The sequence below is a fragment of the Triturus cristatus genome, chromosome 4_1, assembly GCF_964204655.1.
Source record: "Triturus cristatus chromosome 4_1, aTriCri1.1, whole genome shotgun sequence".
Lineage (NCBI taxonomy): Eukaryota > Metazoa > Chordata > Amphibia > Caudata > Salamandridae > Triturus > Triturus cristatus.
The window spans coordinates 711025508-711037929 of NC_140585.1; the positions used below are offsets into that span (position 1 = coordinate 711025508).

The 12422-nt window shown below is 45.5% G+C and overlaps 1 protein-coding gene across 3 annotated transcripts in view; it reads left to right on the top strand.

Annotated features, from left to right (window-relative positions):
• DOCK4 (dedicator of cytokinesis 4) overlaps positions 1 to 12422 on the top strand; it is a 1768257-nt gene that overhangs the window by 374243 nt on the left and 1381592 nt on the right. For all 3 annotated transcript variants that reach the window (XM_085653188.1, XM_085653189.1, XM_085653190.1), the window contains exon 3: positions 5042 to 5082. In XM_085653188.1, the coding sequence (XP_085509314.1) occupies positions 5042 to 5082 (41 nt within the window). The remainder of the gene's footprint in view (positions 1 to 5041; positions 5083 to 12422) is intronic.

Genomic DNA, 12422 nt, shown 5'->3' on the forward strand with positions numbered 1-12422 from the left:
GGAAGAACTGTCTGGACTGCAAAACATCAACAGTGTAACTTTTCATGGTTCAATGTCTGAAAGCTGGTTGTGCTCCTATGAGGAACTGGGGAGTTTGCATATTCCCATGAGTTTGCTGATATTCTATTGTAGGGTGAAGAAGATGGAAACAAATAATGCTGCAATTTAGACATTGTGTGTTTATATTCATTTGTATTAGTGTGTGTTCCTAGAGTAGAGTAGGATACCTTCTCTGACTGGAGGTACTCCTTTGATTGTCTGATGCCTCTTATTCAAGAGAGGCTCCCTTACTTAGACTTTAATGAACTGTCTGCTGATATATGTGAGCTAAGAATATTTTCCAGCTTATAATGCAAATGGTTCATTCTTGTGCATATATTACTCTCTCAAATCAGAACTCTAAATTGGATTTCTCAGCTGACAGCTTTTTCTCTCATTAATCCATCTTATTTAGTATAGGGAATTTTTTCCTTTATGGAACACACTTTTTGTATTATTACTATATTGAATGGGATTCTAACAAACATTCTGTTCTTTTGTTTACAATCAAATTTCGATTGATGGATTATATTAACCTGTAATGCTGGTAGATAATGATACCCTGGAGTTCGATATTTATTGAGTGCGATAAATAGCACCTATTACGAGTTATTGGGGAATATACAGATTTTGTTGTTCAAAACACCAACATCCACATGGTATGGTAAATACATTACATATTTCCCCTGCTAAATTTCATCAGCTTTGAACTGCTGAAATTTAACGAAGCTTGAGGTATTTAACACATCTGATAATAATTATCGGATGCGCTAAATAACTTTTAACTCGTAATTCCGACCTGTACGTAAACAGGGCTTTACGCACGGGTCAGAATATAACGAGCAGCTCATAATCAAGCCCTTAGAAGCATCGTTAAAGCACAAGTCAGTTTAGTAAGTAAACATGAGGAACCACAAGCAGATATACCTTTGAGTATGGCTATATCAGAACTCCCCTGTAGCATCCACTATTCACATTTATGTAACCTCTTAGATTCCGAGAACCTCTAGTCTGAGCAATGCTTAGAATATGTGACTGGATTTTTGTCCAGAAAGTCCCATTGGGACTCCAGTAAGTTTTTTCTTTTGAATTTCTAATGTACATTGCATGTCTGCATTAGTGTCAGAATGTTAACTGAGCTGTTTCAACTGACACATTGGCTAAGGCAGCTACACGCAAGCTGATATGGCTCTAAGGGAGTTTTCAGACCTGAAGTTGGAAATCTGTTTCATAGAGTAAGGCAGAAATGCCTGCTTAACTAAAGCTTTTAGTGGTTGCCCACAGGTCTCTTGTTTTTTTATTTAGGCCACTGACTGTCATGAACTCCCTTTTCTGGATCATCTTTAAGGCTTCTGTTGGAAAACGAGGCAGCATCTGTGAGGCCTGCACAAATAACATGACTACATTTGTCCTTCACTGGGAACCAAACACCCAATTGTAGCGCCTGACTCTCAGAGGGTAGCGTTGCAGAGCAGTCTGAGGCTTACTCAAGGGAGGTGGTGTGGGCTAGTAATCGCCATTTGCAGGTGCACAAAAATAACACTCAATAATTGATTGTCCAGTCTGTACTTTGCTTTATAAAAGTAAGAGTACATTTATTAAACACACACACTACTCAATACTATGCACCAATTTACAAATATACATAAGCTGTTGGAATGACTTTGTGACATTGCATAGCATCTCCACCCCTCCCGCAAAGGGGGGGTGGGGTCTAGTACCACCACTCCCATGTATGCACATCCACTTGCCCCCAATGCAGATAGTTGAACATAACCTGGAGCGAGGGCCCGGAGCACTGGCACCATCCCAGTGGCGACTCACCCCATTACCTCAACAAGCATTAAAAATGGGTAAACCTGCCTTGGTGACACATGACCCTGACTGAGCATCTCCTACTGACCATAAAGTATGCACCTCTATATCTTAAGGGCTAGCAGTCTGGGGTCTTCACCTAAGCGCAGCAGCAAGAATCCATGTTTACGCACACTTTAGAATGACAGTACTCATCACCTTGGTTGATCATTTGAATGCATTGCAATTACAGCCCCTAAAGGCATCACAGATGAAATCACAGGATCACAGGATTGCGCATATACAGCCAGACACCCTAGCAGGACTGTCTAGCAACATAGCCTCACTTGGCTTATGACATCTCCTTACACATGTGACTTACAGTCCCTTCAAAAGAAGTACTCCTGGCAACTACACTTCTCCTGCAGTGCGCCTCTTCACTTTAAAAGGAATCACAGGTAAAAGCATGGGATTACGTAAATACAGCCAGACCCCCTAGCAGGGAGGTCCAGCAACCTAACTCCATTTAGCTTAACATCACCTTACACAGGTACTTCACTTTACACATGTGACTTCCAGTCCACCTAAAAAGAGATAACCAATAGTAAATGCATTTCGGTGCAATTACACCACTTCACCTCCAGGGGATGCCCTTCTCCAGACATCCCCAACTCAGCCCTTCACTCCATGATGCACTTCATAGTACACCCTCAGCTGTAGAACATAAGTTCCAGCCTAGAAGGTGTTAAAGGCTGGCTGAGCCCTTGAGGGGTTATTCTTTCAGATGCCCCGTGAAACTTATGGGTGGACTGTTCTCCTTTATGCTGGGGGAAACTGCGGTGCTCCTGCAGCCCCCCTGCACCCCTCTTCACACATGAGGGTGACCCCCTCCTCTGGGGCCACCAGGCGCCAAAAGAGCAGATTTCTTCGTGCTGGGGGGGCGGCGGGGGGGGGGAAGACTGCGCTTCTCCAGCAGCTCCCCCAGCACCTTTTCACAAGTGAGGGTGACCCCCCTCCTCTGGGGGCCACAAAGCACCAAAACGGCAGATTTCCAAATGCCTGGCGAGGCATTACGGGGCGCTTCATGCTCCTCTTTACCAGCCTCAGCCACTGGGAACACTCTCCTCTGGCCTCTGGGTCTCCGAGAGGGTAGATTCAGCAGTGTGCTGTCTTCACTGGCTCCCTGCGCCAGCCTTTCTCCAGGCTCTCCTTCTGGGCCTCTCTTCTCCCTGCGCAGAGGCCCCTGCTTCTGTGCACCAGTCCTGGGCTCTTCTTCTGGTGCTGATAGGGTCCTGGGGGCAGTCAGGGGGTCTCTCCTTCCAAGTGCCCATTGCACCAGGCTCCAGCACCTTCAGCCTCAGCAGACCACACCCCAGAGAGCTTCTCTTCCTGTGCAAGCACTTTTTAAAAGTTGAGTAGGGGGCTGGCAGGAAGTCTCTGTTGGTCCTATCAAACAGCGACACATCACGTCCCTGCCCCTGCTCCCTCCTTCTTGTCCAGCCTCTGAGCTTGTTCAAAATGGCGTCGTCCAGGGTTTCTGGCCACATGTCTCTGAAGCCCCTTTCGCCCACGCTGCCTTCCCTCCTTGGTGCAGCCTGGTGCCTGGCACCCAGCGACAGCGGTTGATGGATTGGCCTGTAGCCCCACCCATCTTCTCTTCGTGGAGAGGAGGCCCTAGCTTGTGGAAGAAAGGTTATCAATCCATCCAGCTGAGGTCAGCCCTCAGCCTGGGTCTGGTCATGGCTGGCTCAGAGAAATATGAGAGTTCTGGATGACCCAAAAGCAGTACAAATATGACTTTGGACTCTGCAGAATACTTATTTTCACATTCGCTACATTGGACTTAAGTGCGTGTCTGGAATCTGTAGGCCTAACGGAAGTTAATCTAGCCATGGGCCCCACATCCCCATAGGGGAATAATGAAGTGAAAACACAGTAAAACACACTGACTTTCCCTAGCATGTTTATTTTCAGTGTATAAAGCCTATTCCATGTCACCACCCAATACTGCATAAGTCCTGCCACACCATTCACTTTGTAGCTGCTCCTGGACTGCGCACGCTAGGAATCTCCCCTCCGCAGCCCGTACACGTGTGCACACGCATGTACACATGTGTCTGCATGTAACCAGCCCGGTGTCCCTTACTCCAGCTGCTGCGCAGTGGCCTGGTCAAGCCAGGGGAACACCAGTAAAATCCCCATGCAGTCTCTTACATCTTGAGTTCACTGTGGGTGAGTCCCAACTTATGAGGCTCCCCCACAGTAAAAGCTCAACAATTAGGTGCTCAAAAAGCGAAAAATCTGGGTGGCCCATTGTGTCAGAACCACCTTCTAACAGCCTCTGTCTACAGGAAGTTAGGTCCAGTCACACATTCATTCTAGCATTCAAAGTATTTTGCTAAATGTGTCTTATTCCTGGGGGGCTTGCCTGTGTCGCTATTGCATTTCCATACCTAAATGCGAACGTGGGGTTAAGTACTCCATAAACGTGTAAGCAGCTTCTTCTCACTCAGAATAAGATGCTACAGGGGCATTCCAATAAAGAGCCACGGTGGCCTGCTCGCTGCCTGAGGAGAGAGAGCCCAGGGAATCCCAGCACAGAGGCAGACATCCTTTTGGCTTTCTTCACCTCATCACCAAGTAAGGCACCTAACCGCGCCCGACTGGCACTGTGTCCCTTCACTTCTTCAGCCTTTGGGATAGCAACTTAATATATACTCACAAAGACACAAACCCTCTCTCCCCTCCTCTCTTTTCCTGTCTTCTCTCCCTCACCCCCACTTCGATATCTTCCTGTCTGGCTATGGAGTCAGCATGCCCCTATACAGATGAGTGGAGCAGCAGCAGCTAGTGGCATTCGCACAACATTCATAAAACGCAGCTATTCATTTTCAAAGTCAGCAGTGCTTAGTCGAAGCAATACTATATTGAGAAATACACTGTGCATAATATCTCTTTGGGTACATACATCAACCCTGCCGCAAACATGTCTACTGTATAAAACGTGTACAACATCTACACATGCCAGTGCCCTACCTCTTTGTGTTATTGGTGTATTTAGTTTTATTAGAGAGGGCCTCCTTCAGTGCAATAGGTTTTGAAGAAACCGATTTCTATGTAGTGCATTAATGTATACATGTTTGAAAAGTTACTACTATTCAGATAGTATGGAGAAACCCTAACTCTAATCTTTTTTGTCCCCCTTTAGGTTGGTACAGAGGATTTGCCTTAAAAAACCCCAATAACAAGGTAAACGCTAAGTACTCGTAGTGTGAATTGTGAAATAAAAATATGAATTCAATTGTAAAATGTTATAGATTGATTCTGCGTTAAAGACATACAACATTGGCAGGACTTCGCAAACAGTTTGCAGGACGAGTGTTACATCTATGTTTGTGGAAATACGACGCTGCTTATGTTATCACTTCAACCGGTCTGTCATTTATTTGTCATTATCATAATCTGAGCAAGGGAGCGAATGCAAAAAGAGACCACGATGATGGGGAAAGGGACTTAGGGAGGAGCAGTAGTGAAAAAGAACCTGCAAGAGTGGCCTAAAGAGTCAGGAAGTGAAGGAAGAAAAATGCTGAGATGGAAGCAAGACTCTATCGCCTTCTAAGAAACGCCTTGGGCCCTGCACGTGCATTTTGTAAATTAAGTACTGATTGATGCAAGTTCATGAAACAAAAATCTTTACCCCAAGGGAGGCAGTATTGTACCTCCAAGTAATATGTGCTGCTAGAGTTAACGTTATCTCCAGGGCCCTTCTCTTGGCACATTTTATTTTATTTTTAGGTCTCGCTGAGCCAAAGGCTCGAACAGACATTTTGTATGTGGGCTTTTCAAAGTGCTGCTGGCTGGCCTAACGCTTGCGTTCACGTGATCGTGCACACGCGCAGCCGACCGCCAGCAGCACTTTGAAAACTCGTGCGTCATCGCGATCACTTTCGCTTTCAGAGCGATCGCGATCACGATGACGCACGTGCACACACAACTCCCGCTTCTCCCCCTCCCCCACCACATATTGCGTCTCCGGCCGCTCGCGCGTGGCCAACACTTGGTTTTTTAAGTTGCCTCTCCTGGCTTCAGCTCACCCTTGCTCCAGCCGCCCTCACCACCCCTTCCCCAGCCTTGGAGCGCGCATGTACGGCAGCAGGACCACACCGAATGCATTTCCAATGCTTGTTTGTTTTTCTGTCTACTCGGCTCTTGCAACCCCCCTCCATTCTGTGCCCCCCAATCTGTTTCTCTGCCTTGCTGTGTTACTGGTTATCAGTGTTGCTTCCTGGCCATCTCCGTGATGCCCTGTCTTCTCGTGTGTCTGCTGTGCTTACTGTGTCCATGATGCTCTCTTGCCGTGCTTCTCTGCCCTTTACATGTTTCCGTCCAGTGTTGATCATGTGGCCCCCATATGTCCCGCGCGGCCAATGCTTTTTTTTTTTTTACTTTTAGCGCGCCTGACTCTTCTCGGCAGCTCATTTCCCATTAAGAGCGTAAAAAGAATTCCAACAATAAACACCAACAGCGGGTTCCAAACAGTGTGCAGCCTCCCTTGAAAGGCTTCATGGCCAATAAACATTACGTCTGCTTGCATTACCTGGAGCCCTACTGCGCGCAGCCCCACTCTCTTCGCACCCCCCTTACATAGAACAGCCGTCATCATAACCCAGCCAGAGACATGGTATAACTAACCCACTGCTTTAATCAAGGGCAGACTCACTGCACCCTCCGATTTGTAAAAAGGCGGATCTGTCCACGTGCGAACTACACAACCAATCATCGGCGTCCTATGACTGGCTGAGTGGCCCAGCGCTCCAATCTTATGGCGCCTTACATATTATCAGCGGTACACAATCCCAGAAGTTTCTGACAATATGTTCTCCTGTGGGATTGAGTTATGCGCTACCCGGAAGCCCTAACATTATAAACAAATGACATCCGTTAAAAGCTCAGCTTGGGGAGACGCATGAACCTGAATTCACAGACAAGCAGCGGACAGCTGGCCACAGTAGGATCGCACCTTATGGTAAATATAAAATGGCAGAATCGGAGTTTGCGGCTCTTTGTACCACCGTGGGCAACAAAATCTGAATTATTTTGCATTCCATAGTGCAATTCCAACACCGGTAAGTATTGTAGGCATTTTGTTTGGTTTAAAATCTTTAACTCGAACCTAAACGTTAATATTACTTCATATTTTGTCCTGATTCTTAACCGTCTCCTCGCCAGTGGCCTCTATTTTCATTCTGGGCTGAAGCGAGTTTGCTTTAAACTGGGCCAATAGACCACTACTTTACATTTAATACGCAGTTGTTATTCATTTCAGCCATCTGACGTCCAGCAGAGCAGGCGTTTGTTCATGTTTGCGATTTGCCCACGTGCGTTGTTTTAAGTCAACAGCACTAAGCATGTTGGGACTTGTAGTTTCCCTTTCTCGGCCACACGTTGGTGACTCGGTAATCACCTCCTGCTATATCTTGTCAATAGTAGAGCCTTTGTGGTTTTCTTGAGCACAGGCCAAATATCAAACGTTGCCTTGCAGTTTTACCCACAAACAATTCTTCAGGTTTACTATAACTTAATCAATGTACTTTTGATACAAATGTGCTTTATTGAAGGTGATTCAATTTAGAATCTCGAAAGTTCCAACAATACACCCCCAGGCGCGGAGACGCACACTTCATAATAACTAGATGTGTGCATAGCCTCAAATTCCAAGATTGCTGTCTACCACTTAAGGCCGACGTCCGCAGTCTGCCTACGGTGCTGTTTGCGAGTCTCCACTGCTTCTGGTAAACTTCAGTGTTACTGCTGAGGTGGTGCTGCCTCAGCTTCTGGGCGTGCCTAGAGGTAATCGATGAAGTGACTTCACAAAGAGATAATTAACCTGTCCCTTTCGACGAGGATTTCTCTCTGAGCAGGAGTGGGGCACCTCACTCAGCTAGGATGGCCACAAGCACGCCGACTTTAACTAGGGCGGAAAAAGAATTGCGCTCCACCTAACCTGCGACAAGCACAGCACTGCGCGCCAGGCATGGGCAATAATGCCACCATTCCTGCACACTGCACTTAAAGCATCACAATACAACGAAAGCACAATGCATGCACAGCCTACAGATATTAGAAGGCCACGCGGAGGGCATTCTATGTAGCTCAGCATAGCCGTATGCATAAAAGGAATTGCTATATGGTTAAGTCGAGAAAGAAACCCTCCAAACCGTTTAACGTTTATTTTAGAGAAGGGATAAAAAAAACTTGCTCGAGTTAAATTCAGAGTCTTCGCCGTTTGTCCTTCCTCGGCGCACAACAGACACTGCATGCAGGCAGACACGTTAACACTCTAGAAACAGGCTTGTGAAAAAGAGAGAACTCTCAGAACGTGACCCCTGCCTGTGAGGAGCGGCGCGATTTAAAACAAGCATTGCATAGCCAATAGGTCTCGCTTTTAGGACCTTATAAGTGTTTAGCCATGCAACAGTTGCATAACTAAATACTTATAAGGTCCCAAAAGCGAGACCTATTGGCTATGCCAATGCTTGTTTTCTTTCTGTTTGTTTGAATCATGATGCAATAACATTTTCCATAATCATCTACATTCTTGATCTTAGGTAGCTGCATTTCCCAAAACATTTCACCTGGAAATAAAAGGGATACAAACATCTATTGCAGACCTGACAGTTGTCTTCTTCCTCATCTGGTCCCATGTAATACTTAGAATAATGCTGTATTATAAATACAGCATGTCCTCGTCCGTCCCAAAAAAAAAAAAATCCCGCCTCGTGACGAATTAACTCTCAACTCTTATTCAGGCAATAACATTAGATTACGGCCTCTTTTATGTTCAGATCTCGGTTTTTCAAAATTCAATTTGCCTGTGTTGATGATGCATCCATTTTTGTTAATAATCATCGGTACATAGTTTAAGGCTATGTTGTATGTGGTCACACAAGTTTAGGTGTTAGTTTCATTGGTTTTAGGTGATGGATCAAGGAGCCCCTCCCTGTTCAGGTTCCTGGCTTGCTTACAGCTCTTGGAGATTATCAAATCTGGATAATCTCTATTCTTTGGTTTCATTGCGAGCGCCTAGAGCTATAGACTACAGTTTCTACTGATCTGTAGGAATTGTCCATATGGGAGAATCTCGCGTAGTGGTTGAGGGTGGAAACTGCTGAATTTCAGAAGGCTGTTCTTATCTGTCAGTTTTTTGTAAGTGTTGGTTTTGAGGCTCCGTTGATAAGGAATGATGTTAATGTCCAGGAAGGGTAGCGAAATTCTGCTCATTGAATTTTGAAAAACCGAGATTTGCACATAAACGAGGCTGTAATCTAAGGAACCAATTGGTACATACTGGTCCCAACACCTCCTTTAAGAAATCAACAACAGTACCACGGCTTTGGGGTCTTCAACCAGTAGTGGAACATTTCCCTTGTTGTTCATGTAGCTTATGCCAACTGGTCACAGCAACAAAATTGATTGACTTAGGGTTGGGAAAGCACTGGCTATTGGGAAAAAATAACAACTGTTATACATCACACATAATCTATATATTACCTGCCCTTGCGGTATGAGATGCATCGGTATGACTTGTAGAAAGATCTATGTTCGCATAGAAGAACATCTGATGCAAACAAAAAAAAAAACACAAAGAAGCCCTGACCTTCCTTGACCTCTATGCAGCGTTTGACACCGTATCACACCACACACTCATCAAGAGGCTGCACCAGATTGGAATCCTGGAAGACGCACTCAAATGGTTTCATCATTCCTCTCAGGATGCATGAAGAGATTCCACCTACCTTCCATCACCTCGTAACCCACAAGCTCCATCTGCCGCATCCCTCAAGGATCATCCCTCAGCCCCATCCTCTTCAACATCTACATAATGGCTCTAGCAGACATTGTCAGAGCCCATGACATCAACATCATATCCTGCGCCAACTACACCCAGCTCATTTTATCGCTCTCAGTGGACCCCACCACCACCAAGACCGATTTCCACAACTGTATGAAGAACGTCACAGCCTGGATGCTCATCAAGGACAAAACCAAAGTGCTGATGTTTGGCAACCATGCCTCCTTCTGGAATGACAACAGAACTGACACACTGAACTTGGACCCACCCCCACACCAAAAGACCACGCCTGCAACCTCAACATCATCCTGAACAGCAAACTCACCATGAAAAGACGGATCAACACAGTCTCCTCTGCCTGCTTCCCCACTCTCCATAGGCTCTGAAGAATCTCCAATGGCTCCCCATAAGCACAATGAAAAACTGTTACACAAGCCCTAATCAGCCGTCTCGACTACGGCATCACACTGTATGCAGGAAAAACCACCGATCTCATGAGAAGGCTCCCGACGATGCAGAATTCAATGGCAAGATTGATCCTCAACCTGCCCAAACGGACTCACATCTCCCAACACTGGAGGAATCTCCACTAGCTCCCCATTCAGAAAAGATTCCAATTCAAGCTACTGACCCACACCTGCATGACCAAGGACCAGCATACATGAACCACCGCCTGAACTTCCACCAACCATCCAGAAACCTTCGCTCCGCCTGCCTTTCCCTGGCATGGGCACTGCACATCCGCCGCAGCAGAGGTCGCTCCTTTTCTCACCTTGATATCAAGCCCTGGAGAGCCCTCCCTTCTTACCTCTGAACATCGCCCTCGCTAACGGACTTGAGGAAGATACACTCACGGGTGCTAAGCAGAGCTCTACAAGTACTGATTGATAAGAATTAATAGCCATTACCTAGAATCAAACCATACTGTGGAGTACCTCAAATGGGTCATCTTCAAGACCGTAGAGAATCCCAACAAAAAGACAGAGTATCCTCTTTGAAAAAGAACAATGGTAGATTTATCATCTGCTGACACATAAGACTGGACTGAACAATAATATTCTGTAGTTATCCATGAGAAAATTAACAACATGACTACAGAGTCTACAACTCTATATACTGTTTAGAGCAGTACTATTCTGCGCTCTGCATTGACCACAAAGCTCCTCTCGGTATACCCAGAAGTTTATACCCTTTTTTTTTAAATACATCTTTTATTGGGTGTTTACATTACATTTCTACAGCAACAATTACACACAAACAGGTGCCATGAGCAACACTGTTACAGAGAGTAGTGGCATGGGTAAATGAAGGACACAGACATATATAGCAGAGATTAATATACATAATGTGATTGCACAGGAATGGATACCTCCACCTACTCGGCATGTTGGGTAGAAATATACAGGTTCATTACATATAAAACATCAGGCATTTTTTTATTATCAAATAAATCATTGTCCGCAGTTGTAGAGGACCACTAAGAGCTGAAGGAGTCTAGGAAATCTGCAAGCAACTCTCCCCAAGTCTCGAGATCCTCATCCATACTGTCATCATCTCTACACATTTTCAGCTGTATCTCCTCTGCCCCCACCCATTCAGCAACATCTGTCTCCCAACACTCCGAACTAGGCCCCACAGTGCCAATACAGTGCCCACCCATGTAATTGTCACTCAACTCTTAGCAAGCAACAGGAGAAAATGTAAGAACTTGAACGCGCTTTTCAGACCCTTGGGTATACGGATGTCTCCCAAAAGGTAGGTGGTGGGTTCTTCTGGACATGGAATAGTCACGGTGGCCATCACTCCGTCAACCAAACCCAACCAAGATGCGTGAGCCGGCAGACACAACCACATCAAATGTAACAAGCATTGGCATAGCCAATAGGTCTCGCTTTTGGGACCTAATAAGTATTTAGTTATTCAGCACAATATCCTTGGTGCAACAACATGAACTGTTGCATGACTAAACACTTATAAGATCCCAAAGGCGAGACCTATTGGCTATGCCACTGCTCGTTTTATATGGTTTTGTTGTCAAATTTCAGGCCACATAGACAATTTTTAGGAAAAATAAAAGTAATCATTAACACATTTGTTTTCTGATGGAGTGCACATTTACAGGCGGCCACTGGCTTTTTCTTTTGTCAAGTCAGCATGACAAGCGTAAACACATCATTCCTCTTCTACCAGTTTATGAAAGATTAGCACTAACATATCTTTGTCTGCGGGAAAGTTATTATCTGAAGGGGACTCCCAGCAGTGGAAGGATGACCTGAAACAACCACGAAGAAAGGTGTGTGCGTGCTCATAAAACGCCCATCAGAGAAATCTTTGATTATGTTCTGGGTAACCCGGGCATCCCAGAGGTGAATTACGGTAAATCAGAGTAGCCTCTGATTATGTGCTGGGTACACGGACATCCCAGCGGCGAATTACGGTAAATCAGAAAAGCCTCTGATTTTGTACCGGGTCTTTTGTCAAACTGCTCTTCCTGATAATATCCTTCAGAGATCATGACCCTATAAAAAGATTAGCTGCACTTGAGAGTTGGCGGCTCATTCTTACGCTTTCTTTTCATAGTGACCACACCGTCATCCGCTTCATTCAACACGCATGCACAGACGTCACCCAAGGATTACACTGACACTTTCATTGTGGGTGAAGAACTGCTGCAGGTTTATTTCATACAACATAAGTATGACGATAAATGGGTTATCTTACGGGCGATCCAGGGCAA